The sequence below is a fragment of the Ceratotherium simum genome, chromosome 5, assembly GCF_057802395.1.
Source record: "Ceratotherium simum simum isolate JZ-2026a chromosome 5, ASM5780239v1, whole genome shotgun sequence".
NCBI classification, from domain to species: Eukaryota; Metazoa; Chordata; class Mammalia; order Perissodactyla; family Rhinocerotidae; genus Ceratotherium; species Ceratotherium simum.
Window position 1 is genome coordinate 78,025,989 of NC_141904.1, and position 15,491 is coordinate 78,041,479.

Here is a 15,491-nt window from a genome sequence, read left to right on the forward strand (position 1 = left end):
TCAGAGAGGCTGGTGAGCTGAGAGCTCCAGATGTTTACTGGTTAAAACCCAGAACCTTACACACAATTTTCTTCTTAGAGTGAGTGGTAATTGATACCAGGGGAGTGTTTGATTCTTAATGTCCATTTTATTATTACTTTTTTCTACATTTTACTTATCCTGAAGTCAAGAATGGTTGAAAGTACTGGAAAAACAGTGCATGTTGAAGGGTTTGGGACTGTCCAGGAAGAGGGTCTCACACCAAGCTTGTATTCTGCCTTTGAGTATGTTAAACTTTGAGAACTGGATATAAAATTGTTTATGTCTGTATCTAAAGGAATCTGAATGGCTTCTATAACTAGTGAAATTCCAGCTAAATTTTTTTTAAACTTCCTTCATTGTGACAGTTATTGGAAATTGCTATTTAGTATGTTTTTGCTGTCAATTTAGATGCCATCTTGACCTACTGGTACCAGCTGGAATTGTCTATCATTGGATATTCTTTGGACACTAGACCTTGGTCATCACATAACACCCAGTGCATTAGTTGATGCACCCATCTTACATTCTAATGCCTTTCCTTTGAAAGGGGTATTGATAGGTAACAATAGCACCTTGCATTTGAATAATTTCCTGGAGTAATCAAAGTTTTTTTCATACATAGTATTTCATAACTGCAATCTTGATGAGCCCCCAGCTTCCATGTGATGCAGACAAGGCAGGTGGTAAGAGTCTCATTTTTCAGATAAGGAATCCAGGGCACAAATACAGTTAAGTAGATTGCCCAAGGTCATGTGGCTGGTTAGTGAGGCACTAAGGCTAAAATTTAGGTTTCCAGACTTCCAGTTCTCTAGGCTCCTATGCCCAACCACATGTGTGTTATCACCTAGTTCATGGTTCATGATCTTTGTGTTTTAATTGTTGTCATTGGTTTCTAAGAAAAGGACCCAAGACCGTAGACCAGTCATTGTGTGACAATGGTTTGTTAACAATATATAATGCCCAGCCCTGGCAAGTCTTCAACTAGCAGAAGGGACTTGTTTGGGAGCCCATATTAACAAGTACATCAGGCATCATAGGAAAATTGAAGCATTCACGTGGGTACCTACCACAGCTATTCTTTACTGTGAGAATAGTCTGTGTTTGTGCAGCTGAGAGACTTGGGGTGATGGATGGGGGAGTGGATTATAAAAAGCCAAAAGGTGTTTTGAGTTTGACAAACTCTCGCTCAGGTGAAAGATGTTTAACAAAGCAGAGTGGTTGAGAGCCTGGGCTGAGGTGTCAGACAAGTGGGGCTTGAGTCCTGGGACATCACCACCACTTCCTAGCTGTATGACTTGGCAAGTTATTTAACCTCTTTGAGTCTCAGTTTCCTCATCTGTAAAGTGAGGATAATGATAGCACCTACCTCATGGGGTGGTTATAAGGATTAAATGATACAGTGTGTATAAAGCACTTAGTGCCTGACAAATAGGAAGGGTTCAATTACCATTCACTATAATGTAATTTACGGAGAGGGCATCCCTGGGAAGTGGTGAACTCTCCGTTAATCACAGGTATAAGAAGAGAACCCCACAAGGTAAACCCTACACCTCGGTAGCCATTGCCATCACTCTGTCACCTGCAGAATGTCTGTTCGAGCTGGGCAAGAACGGGTTGGTCTGGTTGGAGATGTCCCCTCAAGTCCTGGAGACTCCCAGGGTCGAGGCTGAGGTCCTCATGTGCCAGAGGCAGAGTGAAAAGAGAAAATCAGACTCCAGGGAAGAATTTCCATCAGCTCCTGGAAGCTCCAGCATTCAGCACTGTTCAGCAGTCACATTTTTCAAATTCTTGGACTTAGCCTGAGAACTTAATTCATTTTGCAGAGATAAGTGAGCTTCCATAGTGAATGTCATGGGCTGTATGGGTCAGGGTCATGTGGTACGAGGCAGTCAAATGGAAAAGCTGATTGTCTCAAGGCCCAGTGTGGGCCTTGCCACAGGGTAGAAATGCTTTCCTTTGGGGAAGGATCAAAGTCTCGAAGCTGTCCCATTAGCTCTGTGGACTGTTCCCCCCAGAACATCCCCACTCCCGCCAAGCTCCATCCTGGATCACATCCACCTCTTCTTCCTGCCGCTGCCCCTTCCTTTAGCCAAGATGCCCGGAAAGGGCTCCTCCTGTCAGAATGGCCTTGTGTCCCAGCAGGTGCAGGCTGGCTGGCTCTGTGTTCCGGGATACAAAGCCTGTCTTTGCCCCCCAGTTCTCTGAACTCTGAGGAGGATGGCTTTTTGATAGGTGCTGACTTACTTCCCTTCCCTGGTACGTGCCCCCGTGCATGGGCAAGGCCTGTGTCTCCCGTTCTTCTCCCCAGACCCCTTGCTTACACAGTATAATTGGGGCTGGGACCTCTTGCACCTGAAGAAAGGGGTGTCCACCCCACCCCTCCTGTGCGTGGCCTGCCTGTTGTCTATAGAGTAGCTGCCACTGTCTGCTAGTCCCTGACTTCAAGGTGCCTCTTGTTTCAGAAGCTCGGCAGGCTTGTCATAAACCACCCATTTCTTTGCAAGGACTTGGATGGGCATAGTGGGTGGCTGCCAGGCTAATTAAGCAATATCTTATTATTTTTCAAGACTGATCTGAAAGGGTGGTTTCATTATTATTTTAGTTAAGATCTCCATTCATTAGTCCCTATACAGCTCAAGTAGCCCAAGGAGGGCAAACTGTGTCCACTTGACAATTATCTGAGGGCAAGAACGTAAACTTAGGCCTTTGTGTCAACCAACCACAACCCAGCGTGGTCAAAAGAGACTGGCTTGGGCAGTCAGGAGACAAGGGTTCTGTGTGGCCTTGGCAAGTCCCTTTCCCTTCTGGGCCTCAGTTTTCTCTCCTATGAAATGTGGAGGGCTGGACTAAACTCGTAGTTTCCAAACAATGTTCTTTGGAGCCCTGGAGTTCCAAGGAGGAGTTCCTGTGGCAAGAGGAAGGGTCCTCCCCACTCCGTTTCTGACTGTCTCTCTCCTATATATGGGGTCTTTATCTAAGATGATGTTTGGGGAGGGAGGATAAGCAGGGTTTCCCTGCTGAGAAAATCATTTGGAAACTGCTGGAATAGAGTGTTTCCAGCTTTAACATTCTGTGATCTGTAGTCTCTCTCTCTCTTTTTTTTTTTTTTTTGCTTTGTTTTTAAGCTTGGCTTATAATACCTAGTTCCCCTCCCACCAGCTGCCCTCCAGAGCCGCCACAGAGACGGCCACTGCCAGCGGTCACTTTCTCACCTGCCCTGACCCCCGACTTCCTTCTGCAAAGCCATGCCAAATACAGACCTGTGGTCAGTGATGTCTGGGACTGGTGCTGTGTGTCTGCCACCAAACCAGCCTTCATTTCCTTTGAGTTCTCTGTCCAACCACTGGGGCTGGTCTTCTGTGTGTTTGTTAAAAAGGTGGGATGGTAGAAAGGGCCCCGGGCAGAGAAGTGGGGAGCTAGTTGTGGCTCTGCCGCAAGGCACCCGACCTCGCCTAACCCCAGCTCTCTCATCTATAGTGTGATGGATTTATGAATGGTGATATCTGTCTTGGCAATCTCCTAAGATGCTGATGAGACAGCCTATATGAAAAGGGCTTTGGAATCAAATGTGATTTGGAGACAGACGCAGATGCAGATCCCTCTGCTCAGGAGGTGGCCTCTTGTCTAGACAACTTTACATAGTTCTCTAGCTTTCTGGGAACAAAGTAGATTTTTTTTCCTCTCTTTTCATTGTGAAGATATAATTTACATACAATAACATGCATAGATTTTAAGTGTACAGTTTGATCAGATTTAACAAATGTTTATACCTGTTGTATTTGTTTTCTATGGCTGCTGTAACAAATTAATACCAATTTAGTGGCTTAAAATAACCAGATTTTTTTATCTTACAAGTTCGACATGAGTCTTCTCTAAAATCAAGATGTCGGCAGGGCTGCATTCCTTTCTGGAGGCTCTGGGGGAGAGTCTGTTTTCTTGCCTTTTCCAGTTTCTAGATACTGCCCACATTCCTTAGCTCATGGCCCCTTCCTCCGTCTTAAGAGTCAGCAATGGTGAGTGGAGTCTTGCTCACAATGCATCACTCCACCCTCCTCTTCTGCCTCCTCCTTCCACTTTTAAGGACCCCTGTAATTACATTGGCCCCTCTGAATAATCCAAGATTATCTCCCTATTTTAAGGTCAGCTGATTAGGAGCCTTATTTCCATCTGCAACTTTATTCCCCTTTGCCATGTAAGGTATTCACAGGTTCCAGGGATTAGGACGTAGACATCTTTTGGGGGGGAAGGGGGATTATTTTGTCTACCACACCTGTGTAACCACCACCCCATTCAAGACATTTCCTTCACTCCAGAAAGTTCTCTTGTTTCCCTTTTAGTTCCTTGCCACTCATACTGCCCAGAGGCTACTACTGTTTTGATTTCTCTAACCATCAACTAATGTCTCCTGCTCTAGGCCAGATTTATTTTGAAGGGTTACCTCAAATCTGCCAGGTGGGGTGGAGTGAAAAGTTGGGAAAAGTAAAACAATCTTGGTTTGGGAGCGGGGACCATAGGTTCAGGGAGGGAAGTAGGCAAGTAGCTTGTGGAGAGGCCCTGCCTGCATCAAGAGCCTGAGGGCTGGGAGGCAGAGTAGCCCCCTCCTCTGGTCTGAGGTCCCACCTGTATCTGGGGAAATGGTCCTGAGGAGGGCGCCTCCTCTTCCCTTCACCAGCCCTCCAAACACATTATTACAGAATGAGGTTTAACGAACAGGTCTGTGAACTGGGTGTAGGGCCTGGGCTTGCCAATTCCAGACCACGCTGGGCACCAGGGAGGGGCACAGACTGTCTCTAGGAGCCTCTAACTGAGGCCCCTGTTCCTCAGCCCCATCTGTCTCCCCATGGCACATCCTGCCTTTATAGGGGAGGTATCTTAGTTCTTCCACACTGCCATCACTCTCTACTTCTCCTCTTATACAAGATCTCACTGTGTCCCTTCTGGAGACCAAACGTCTTCCTTCCAGAGCATCTTTGTTTAGATTCTCGGTCGGCAGGCCTGAAGCAGCAGCTCTTGCCTCTCCTCTCTGTTGTAGCACCTCCTTGCCCCACTGCTCACATGGGCGTGCTGGTGAGAGAACATTTGCCAGAGTTAGCGTGGGCGTCTCAGAGGTGTGCTAAACACTTGATGCATGTTATCTTTGAGGGTCCCCTAATCTCTCAAAAAGGAGTAATAATAACAACTACTTGAACAGGGTTTTGTGTGCAGTGATGCACATTAAGGTTGACCCTGAGTCTCTGACACTTCATGAGCAGTCAGGAAACGTTAGCCATTGTGGGTATTACTGTGATGATCTCATTGGATCTTCATAACCACTCATGAAGTCCTGTTATCATGCCCATTTTGCAGATGAGAAAATTTGGGTTTCAGAGACGTTGTCACTTTCTAAGATTGTCACTAAAGTTGTCACTAAGTAGTGAGTGGTCAAGCTGAAACCCAGGTCTCTCTGGCTCTGAGACAGAGTTCTCACCACTTGCCTCTCCAGCTCTAGCTGCCCACGGAGACGCCTTCACTGTGGGGATTTCATGTTACACTAGTGTAATGGTGGCACAAAAACAAAGCTGACACACTCGGTAGGCACTATGCTGAGCACTTTGTGTGCACCGCGGCAGCCCTTCAACATAAGTTCCGAGAGCCTGCGCAACTTGCCCAGGGTCACAGAGCCAATAGGTGAGGGATGTGGAACTCGAACCCAGGTGGTCTGACTGGAAAGCCTGCCCTGCTAACCCTTCCATTAAGAAACATTTTCCTTCCCCTGTGGCACTGGCGGTATTGCTCCTTTTGATACTTACTAAGAGGCTTGACGGAGTATGCCTCTTGTTTCAGCTTGATGGCCAGGTACTGCGGAGCCAAGCCAGAGACTGCCCTGAGTCATCTCTCACATCTTCCAACCACCAACCTTGTGTAGTTCTGGTTTTCTGTTTTTGCTCGTGTTACTGTACCCTACTGTCCACTTTATTATTTTATTGATGACATTCTATTTATAAACCTGCTTCAAATCCTTGAGAGACTGAGGACTGGTGTAAATAATGCAAAATAAACATACTGGCCATTGCAGAATCATACACAGAGGCATGTAATCCTCTGTTCCTTGCCCTTCTCTCATTTCATGAGAGGTCTCCTTACCCTGACCCTATCAGTTGACATTGTTTGGTTTAGCAGCCAGACATTAAGCAGTACGGTTTGTAGCAAGCGATCCATGTGCACTGTGTTGCGCGGTTAGAGATGACAGATGGCGGGCTTTAGTTATTTATTCATTTACTTACTTAAAGTGCGTTTGTTTTCTTGAATGATCAGATTGCCCCAGGATGCTTTTTAAGCTGTCTCCATGCAATAAGAAGACTGCTGGGTACCAACTAAAGTTAATGACCATGAGCAGCAGCCTCTGGTGCGGTTGCCCCTTGACCCCATGTGGGTGAGACGTTGTATGACTTGTCTTGGTGGAAAATTTAGTCACCACCATTAGGTGGCTGTAGGTTGAGTTCTTAGTCCCCACACATCTCCTTTTGTTTGTCTATGGATGCATCGGCTCACAAAGAAGTGAACAATTAGAACTTGGTTTCTCATATTTGAGCAGTTTTCCAGAATTAATCTGTGTTGGGGGTTTATTTCTATCGTGGCCACTGAATATTAAAGCAGGATCTGATTGGGGCCATCCAATTAAGAGGAGCCATAAAGTGTTGGGCTGTAGTCATTCTGTCATCAAATTATTATGGAGTGCCTTCGATGTACTGGGCCTCCTCTGGGTGCTCAGAAGATAGCTGTGAACCAGACAGGTGGGGCACCTGCCCTCATAGAGCTTACACTCTGCATAAGGTGGGAAGTAAGTGGGTGAACAATACAACAGTATCGTTTCAGTGGCCAATTCCTATGAAGAGAATGAAATAGGGCATGAGAGAATAAGAAGTTGGCTCTAGGTAGGATTAGGTAGGATGCATCAGGTAGGTTGGCCTCACTGAGGAGCTGATGTTAGTGGTGAGACTGAAGGATAAGGGGACCCTAGCCATGGGAAGAGCCAGGAAAAGCAGGGAAGAATGGGGCAGTGGTGCTAAGTCTGCCACAGTATGGTCTACTAGTAGTCTCTTGGGTCAATTTCCTAGGGATAAAAAGCTATGTTAGTAAATAGTCATCAGGGTGATTACTGAATTACTGTGTCTTTTCCTCACCAGGCTGCCAGTTTAATGGCGGACAGGGTTCAGGCCCCTTTTTGCTCACTGTTGTATCTCCTGTAAGGGACATAGTGCCCAACTCATGACAAGTGCATAGTAAATAGTGAATGGATGGATGGACAGACAGATGAACAGGTAGATGGATGGTTGGAATGATGGATGGATGGATACATGCATATATGGATGAAATAGTAAGAAACCTAAAAGAAAATAAAAGGCAATAAAGGGCAATGGAGGACACTAAAGACTTGAGCTTGGTTCAAAGAGTAGGAGTCTTGGGAGATGCAGTGACACTCCCACTACTGCAGAATGATAAGGCCAAGCAGTAGTCAGATGGTGACTTGTGTATTAGCATTGGGGAGTGGTTGGAGGGGAAGAGATAGAACCAGGGAGCACAAGTAGGAAGGATGGATCCTGTGTTATATGTTGGAAACAAGCAGAGGTAAAGAAGAACAGTGAGAAGGGGAAGAAAGTGCACAATCAAGAAGTGCTTTGTGGGCGGGCCGGCCCCGTGGCTTAGTGGTTAAGTGCGCGCGCTCCGCTACTGGCGGCCCGGGTTCAGATCCCGGGCGCGCACCAACGCACCGCTTCTCCGGCCATGCTGAGGCCGCATCCCACATTCAGCAACTAGAAGGATGTGCAACTATGACATGCAACTATCTACTGGGGCTTTGGGGGAAGAAAAGGAGGAGGGTTGGCAATAGATGTTAGCTCAGAGCCGGTCTTCCTCAGCAAAAAGAGGAGGATTAGCATGGATGTTAGCTCAGGGCTGATCTTCCTCACACACACAAAAAAGGAAGGAAATGCTTTGTGGGCAAATGGGACGGACATTTGTTAATGTAGCATGTAGGCTAGTGGCTAGAGGAAGGGTCAGAGTGACTGAAGTTGCATGTTAGCAGATGGAAACATGGTGGCTTTCCGGGGGCTGTTGAATCAGGCACTGGGTGTGTGTGGGAGTGAGAGATGGAGGAGTTAAGGGGCTTCGAGAGGCTGGTAAGATTTTAGTTTTTTCTGGGATTGCAAGCCTAGGACTACATTCTGTAGGGAAGTGCCATCTTTCCAAATGGGGGAGGATATGAAATTGGCAGAAAGATCTAACTGGGAGAAGCAAATATATTGTTTGGAGCTTTGTTTTATTTTTCTGGAAATGACCGTATTGTATTTTTATGTAAATAATTCACAACAGCGTGGTGTTTGCAAAGGGGTGAAAAGCGAACACTCATAAATGAAGTTGAGACACCATATTGTGTTTTTATATCAACAATGTATACTATTGCTTGCAGTGGGTCCAAAAACAAATGTGTATCCAAGAGGCAAGCTACCTGTTAATTTTGAGCTGCTTCATCTAACCATCCTTTACCTGTCCTTCGAGACCTGAGTTGAAAATCACCTTTTACATGAAGATTTTGGGATCACTCCAGCCCAATGTCATCCTTGCCAGCTCTGAGCTTCTATAATATAATTGCTGGGTAGCTTCTGGAGCGCTTTTCACTCACATATTTTAGTCTTACTTATGGACATGTTATCCTAACCTGGTACGGAGCCCTGTAGGGGCAAATAGCACATCTTACTCCTCTGTGTATATTCACAGGGCTGTGCAAAGTGGAGTGCAGAGTGGCTCACAGAGGACCTTAAACACATGACTGGCCCTGCAATGATCACCAAAAATACATTCCATTTCCGTTGTTAATGGAGTTGTTTTGTGTGTGTGCAGGTGGTTGTTCTTACTTGGCGAAAATCTGCCCACCACCCTTTAGCATGCTTCCCAAGCCCATATGACTGCTCCAGCAGAGACATCCCATGGCAGTGTGCTTTAGGCTCTGTGTAGAAAACCTTAAGCCGTAGAATCTGGAGAATGGTAGTGTGGGGAACAGTGGTTAACCTTGGTCCAAACTTAGACAATTTGTGAGGTTTTGTGTCTGGCTCTGATCTCTGCGAGGTTTTGGTGTCTTGAGTGGGATTCAGTAGCTGGTCTGTCACAGTGTTGAAAATCTGTGGGTTTTCCTTGGCAGCACTCCTTTTTCTGCCGGTTGACAGAAGATAAGAAGTCAGAGAAATTTTTCAAGGTGTTCTATGACCGAATGAAGGTGGCCCAGCAAGAAATCAAGGCAACAGTGACAGTGAACACCAGTGACTTGGGAAACAAAAAGAAAGATGATGAGATAGACAGAGATGCCCCGTCACGGAAAAAAGGTAAATGCTCCCCTGCATACAGCTCTTCAGTCAGCTGGACTGTGAACCCCAGAAGAGTCCTTGTTTTCCTTTAGTATTTTCATTACTTCTGGACTCCAAAGTATATTCTGACTGGGGCTTTCAGAAGAAGAATACCAATCTGGTTGTGATATAATTCTTCCCAAGTAACCTGAGCTGAATTCCTGCTGCTTTGAAGGTTCTTCTTGTTGAAGAAATTAAGATACCTTCTTCTTGGTCAAATTCAAGGTTTTATTGGCAGGAAATCCATTAATAATCTTTTAATGTAATTTTTAATTTAATGTTAGAAAAATTTGAGGAAGATACACACTTTAAAACTGGATATTCATCTTTTGTCAGCTAATTCTCCCTTATTTTCTAAAATATTTGAGAGTTTATAAAGCTTTTTATTTATTAATCATCATCTAACTTGAAGAGAAGCAATACTGGAGAGTGGTAGACCCACAACTGTTGGAGTCAAATGGCCTTGAGCAATTAACCACTTTGAACCTCATTTTTTTTTAGAACTGGGTTTCTCAGTCACAGCACATTTGACATGTGGATAATTTGTTGCTGTAGGGACTGTCCTGTGCATTGTAGTATATTTAGCAGCACATGTGGCCTCTACTCAGTAGATGCCAATAGCTCACTCCCACCCCCAATCAAAAATGTCTCCAGATATTGCCAGATGTCCCTTGGGAGGGGATGGGGGCAAAATAACCCCTTGTTGATAACCACCGGTCTAGAATGGGGATAAAGAAAAGAGAGAAAAGAATGGCTAACATTTACTAACTACTTGCTATGAACCAGGCCATTCTCCAAAGTCCTTTATGTGTGTTACTTCATTTAGAACTCAAGTCAATCCTATAAAATAGAAAAAATTGTTAGCCCCACTTCACAGATGAGGAAAGTGAGGCACAGAGATGTTAATTAACTTGTTAAAGACATGCACCTAGTAGGCAGTAGAGCCAGGATTTGAACCCAGGCAGTCTGGCTCTGAGTCTAATGCCCCTAACTATAATGTCTCGGGGTTACCCTGAGGATTAGATGAGATAATACACATCAAGTGCTTGATCACAGCACGTTGGCATTTAGTAAAGTGCTCAATGAATTGTCACTACCATAACAATAATTACTGTTGGGATTAGCATTACATTGACCCTCTAAGGAACCTTCTGTAGGTGGAATTCACTGATGCTTTCCCCATTTACAGATGAGGAAGCTGAGGCCCGGAGCTATAGATTTGTGAGGTTGACGGCCTATCCTAAGGCTTTTCCTTTAAAACACAGAGCAAGCATAGATGACATGTCAGAGTCATAGGCAAGGTGGCAGGGCTGGACTCAGTTTTCATCCTGTCTAAGGGCTGAGAGACCATGGTGACTTCTTGGAGTATTTTGCCAACCTTCAGGCTCTCTAGTGTATACAAGAACTTAGGTTTCTGAACATCATCTTTGGTGTGGCAACTAGCACTCCTGAGGATTCAGCAGTATTGACTGTCTTAACATTTGCATTCTAGCCAAAGAGCCCTTGACACAAATAACAGAAGAGGTCCGAGATCAGCTCCTAGAGGCCTCTGCTGCCACCAGGAAAGCCTTCACCACCTTCAGGAGGGAGGCCGACCCTGACGACCACTACCAGTCCGGGGAGGGTGCCCAGGCCACGGCGGACAAGACCAAAGATGAGCTGGAAATGAGTGCGGTCATCACCATCATGCAGCCCATCCTCCGCTTCTTGCAGCTCCTGTGCGAAAACCACAACCGGGACCTGCAGGTGAGGGTGGGGGGCAGGCAGGCAGAGTCACAACTCCTCACAGCTGCCACAGCTTACTCTGACATTTCAGCTCCTTTCACTTCAGCCAGTTTCCTTGAGGTGAGGATCCAGGATGGTTCTCCATGTCTGGGCAACTGACACGTTTCTCTGTCTTCACCACTATCTCTACAGGGACAGGAGCCATATCTCTTGCTCACCAGTATAGGTGCCTGCTCCGTATTTATTAAGTGTGTGTATGTGTCTGTGTGTGTGTATTGGTAGCCTGCCAGTGTTTGACATATAGGTGCAAGGTAAAACCTTGCAGTGGATGGATGATTAAATATACTAGACTTACAAAATCTGGCACACAGAAAGTTCTAATTAAATGTTTGTTGTTTGAATGAATTAAGTGGTCTTCCAGGGTTTTCCACAAATAGGTGCTCAAAAATATTTGTTGAACTGATTATTCCAGAAGTCCTTTGTTCACATTTTTGTTGTTGTTGGAATGATAACAATGGCCAAGGTTTATTGGGCACTTAGAATATCCTGGATGCTAAGTACTGCTTATGTTATTATATTCATTTTACAGATGAGGGGACTGAGGTTCAGGGGACACACTTAGGGAGTACAGAACTGAGACTTGAACCCAGGCGTCCTGATGGTAGAGCTCGTGCTGTTAACCACCACGTTGAGACAGAGGGCATTTTCTCCCCTGCAAAGTTTCCCCACCAGCAAGGGCTATTTAGGAAGGGCCTAGGATGGATTCCAGAGATATGCTTCTTTCTACTGAATGGGCATGACATGTGGAGCCTGTCACTGCCCAGGAGAAGCGTGCTAGAGCACCGGGTCCTGGGCCCTGGCCTGGTTTTGCTGCTGACTCTTGGGAAAACACTCCTCTCTGCCTAAAAGGGATGAGGATGAACAAGAAAAGTGTGTTTGAACAACTCCTCTAAGAGAGAATGCTTCCTCCTAAAATAAACAAGTTGGCAGCAGTAGTTTTGTTTATTTGAATAATGATAATATGAAAAAGAAATAATTCTGGTCCAAATGTGGCAAGGGGAAGGTGCAGCCTTTAAATATTTGCATTGCTGACTTTTCTACCAGATAATTTGATGGCCTTTCACACGTCAACTGTGATCAGACCATTCGGTGCTACCACCGTAAATTGCTCACACTTAGAATCTGTCACGGAATCTATGCCTGGATAAGTTGGGTAAGAAATTACATTGTTAAACAGTAAGACAGAACAATGGAATAGAACTGGGTGAAGTCTGCAGCATTAGTACCTTCTATGCTGGTTTTTATTTTTAATCAAATTGGTCTGAAGAGCCTGAGCTTTGAAAAAGCGTCTAGATCCAGGGTCATCAACTGGTCAAATCTGGCCCATATTTAAAAATGAAGGGATTTGCCATAAGCCCCACTGTTGGCCACGCTGAGTCTTGGACTCTTTCTCCACTTTGCTGCCCGCTCATTTCCTCCATTGACATTCCAGCTTGATCCCCATCGACGTCTGAGTGTGGGATCCTGGCTATCAGTTTTCTTTTCTTGCCTGTTGCTCGAATTTTTTTACTTTGGACTTGGCCCTAGATCCACTTGCCTGGGACTGTCTAGCTCAGCTGGGTAGAACAAAGCACTTATGACCCAAAGGTCCAGGGTTTGGTTACTGTCTCACTGGCTGATATTCCTCTGTCTGAAGGCCGACTGTGTCCCCTCCACCTTCTGTATCTACACCATTAGTCATGAGGGAGACAGGCCAAGGGAGTGTGAATGACACTATGGAAAGCTAGGCTGTCCCACCAGCAGGAAAGCAAAGCCTACAGCTCGCTTCTGGCATCTTTGTGGATGTGGAGGCCCCACCCTGCTGCTGGGGCTGTTTCTAGACTGAGCTTGGCGGTCAGTGCTCTGTACTGTTCCCCTTGACCAGTGTCACTGGTTTCCAGCAACCTTGGGCTCCAAAGGGAAAGTAGGTTGAGACTACGCCTGTGCATGTGTATGTTTATTTCATTATCTCGGTGAATAACGGCTCTGTGCCTGGCACTGGTAGTGATGGAGACCTCACCCCCACCGCTCCCCTCACAGAGCTGAGAGTGTCAGGCAGGAGCCATTCTGGCAAACCAGAGATTGCAGTGCAGCAGTGGTGTCATCTCAGGGGTTTTGTGGGTTCAGAGCAGGAGAACCAAGCCAATGTGCTGGATCCAAGAAGGCTTTTCAGAGGAGCTGATATGTGCTGAGTTCTAAGCTAACAAAACACAAGACTACCTTGAGTAGAATCCCTCCATGAATGTCAGAGGAGAGTCCTGATGTGCTTGTTCCCCAGCGTGGCTCTGGTTTCGTGGGCCTGTTCTGCCTTCCATCCCCTCCTTGACCTCCCTTCTACACCAGCACACTCTGCTTCAACGAGTACACCATTTCTTGTTTGAAAGTCTTCACAGTTTCAGTGTTGTACCTTAGCTCTTAGGAAAACTCTCCTTTGAACTAAGGCCCTAAGAACCCCATGGATATAAGCACCTTTTAACGAGTCTTTCCAAAACTTAATTCTCCATTACACTGCTCTGTGGAAAACAGTGGTATTGGGGGAAGAGAGAGTGTATAGTATAATATTTTTTAAAAGACTTAGCAGCTTAACCTTTGAAGGTAGTATAAAGATTATCCAAGTCAGTGGTTTTAAACTTTTCTTGGTTTTGGCCACAGAATCTTTTGTTTGAACATCTTATGCATAAATGTCCTAAGTAAAGCAGATGAGAGCAAAACTGCTCTGTTCAGAGTAGAAACTACAGAGTACTAGAACTTTCCTTTCCTCCCTCACCTACAAGAGCCCTGGGAGGTGGGGACATTTCCAGGGATCCTCCAGGGTTCTGCAGGGCCCCGTTGGAAAACCAATGAATATAGACCAGTGGTTTGCAAGTATGAAGGTTAGAATCATCTTTAAGACTCCCACTAAGTCATACATACTGAGGTGGTGATAAAATTGCTCTGATAAAATTATGTTTATAGGAATCCAGTCAGTTCTTAAAATGATGGTTTTAAGTGGAATTCAGCTACTCTGAATACCACCCTGTTGGCAGTTTTCCAGAACAGATGGTGGCTCTCTGGGTCATGGTTGCCTTGTGGATCTGAGAGAGGAGAAGACATTCTCACGAGGGGAGAGTTATCGGCTCCCTGGTGAAGCCGATAAAGAAGTGCAGATAAGCTCAGAGAGAGAAGAAATCCGGCCTTTTGAAGTTGCCCAAAGTTTCTTGTCATATTTATAACCTTAACTTTCCTGTTGGTAAATGTTCAGTAGAGATAAAACCACTGAGTTTGACTTTCCCAGACAGGCATTTGCTGCCTTAAGCAAGCTTTGTTCACAGTGGTAAGAAACTTGATGGGAAGGACTATTCTTGAACAATTTTGGGTGTGTGCTTTTGAACCTTCCCCTGAGAGTCTGGCATTGTTTCTCACCTGGGTTAAGGAATGCAGGTCCTGATCTCTCTCCACTGAAGTCCTTATCAGCACAGATTTCAAGTCTTTCATTTCCTTAATCCCCCATCTCTACTTGGTCTCTTGCTTTCCAAGGAAGACCACAAAAAGAACAGGATTTCTCCAGCTTAGACAAGGCCAGGTGGTAAGTGCTAAGGGTGAACTTCATTCCCTGAGAATAGAAAGAGTTCCTGGGGGCCTCCTAGCCAGTGGCATACCTCTGTTTTTGCAGAGGACAAGAGGAAATGGATCTGAGTTAGGAAAGGAGAGATTCTAGCCAGACACTGCAAAAACCATTAGAAATGGGAGAGGCTTTCAAGAAAGGGCAGCCGACTGTCCTTCATGGGGAGTTTGAAACATGTCTGCCTTGATGACTTTCCAAGTCTCCTTTCCTCTATCCATTCAATTTAATTCACATTATTTCAGCCAGTGTTTATGAAGCACCTGGCCCATGCCAGGCCCTGTACTGACTGCCAGCCACCCAGTGCTGTCAGCGTGGTTCTGGGTGGAGCTAACAGACATCTCTGTAAGCACATCACAAAGTGTGAGGAGGGTTAAGAGAGGTGCATGCAGTGCTCTGATCTCCTTGGAGTCAAGATGGAGGGTTGGGGAGGGCTTCCTGAAAGAAGTGACTTAAGACCTCATCTTGAAGAAAGAGGAATTAATCAGGGTGGAGACGATGGGGAGAGTGACAGGCAGAGGGAATGGCATGGCTGAAGCCCCAGAGGTGAGAGAACAAAGAGTGCTTGAAGAGCAGGAAGGAGTTCACTGATGCCACGCAGAGAGCGGCATGGTGGAAGCAGTGACATCGCTGGGCAGAGAGGGGCATGATGGGAGAGATGATGTCACTAAGCAGAGAGGAGCATGGAGGGAAGGATGACACAGGGATTTGAGACGAAAATGGGC

The 15,491-nt window shown here is 45.7% G+C and overlaps 1 protein-coding gene across 1 annotated transcript in view; it reads left to right on the forward strand.

Annotated features, from left to right (window-relative positions):
* ITPR1 (inositol 1,4,5-trisphosphate receptor type 1) overlaps positions 1 to 15,491 on the forward strand; it is a 321,115-nt gene that overhangs the window by 238,086 nt on the left and 67,538 nt on the right. Inside the window, exons 43-44 of the mRNA XM_087431374.1 lie at positions 9,200 to 9,380; positions 10,894 to 11,147. Coding sequence (XP_087287500.1) covers positions 9,200 to 9,380; positions 10,894 to 11,147 — 435 coding nt within the window. The remainder of the gene's footprint in view (positions 1 to 9,199; positions 9,381 to 10,893; positions 11,148 to 15,491) is intronic.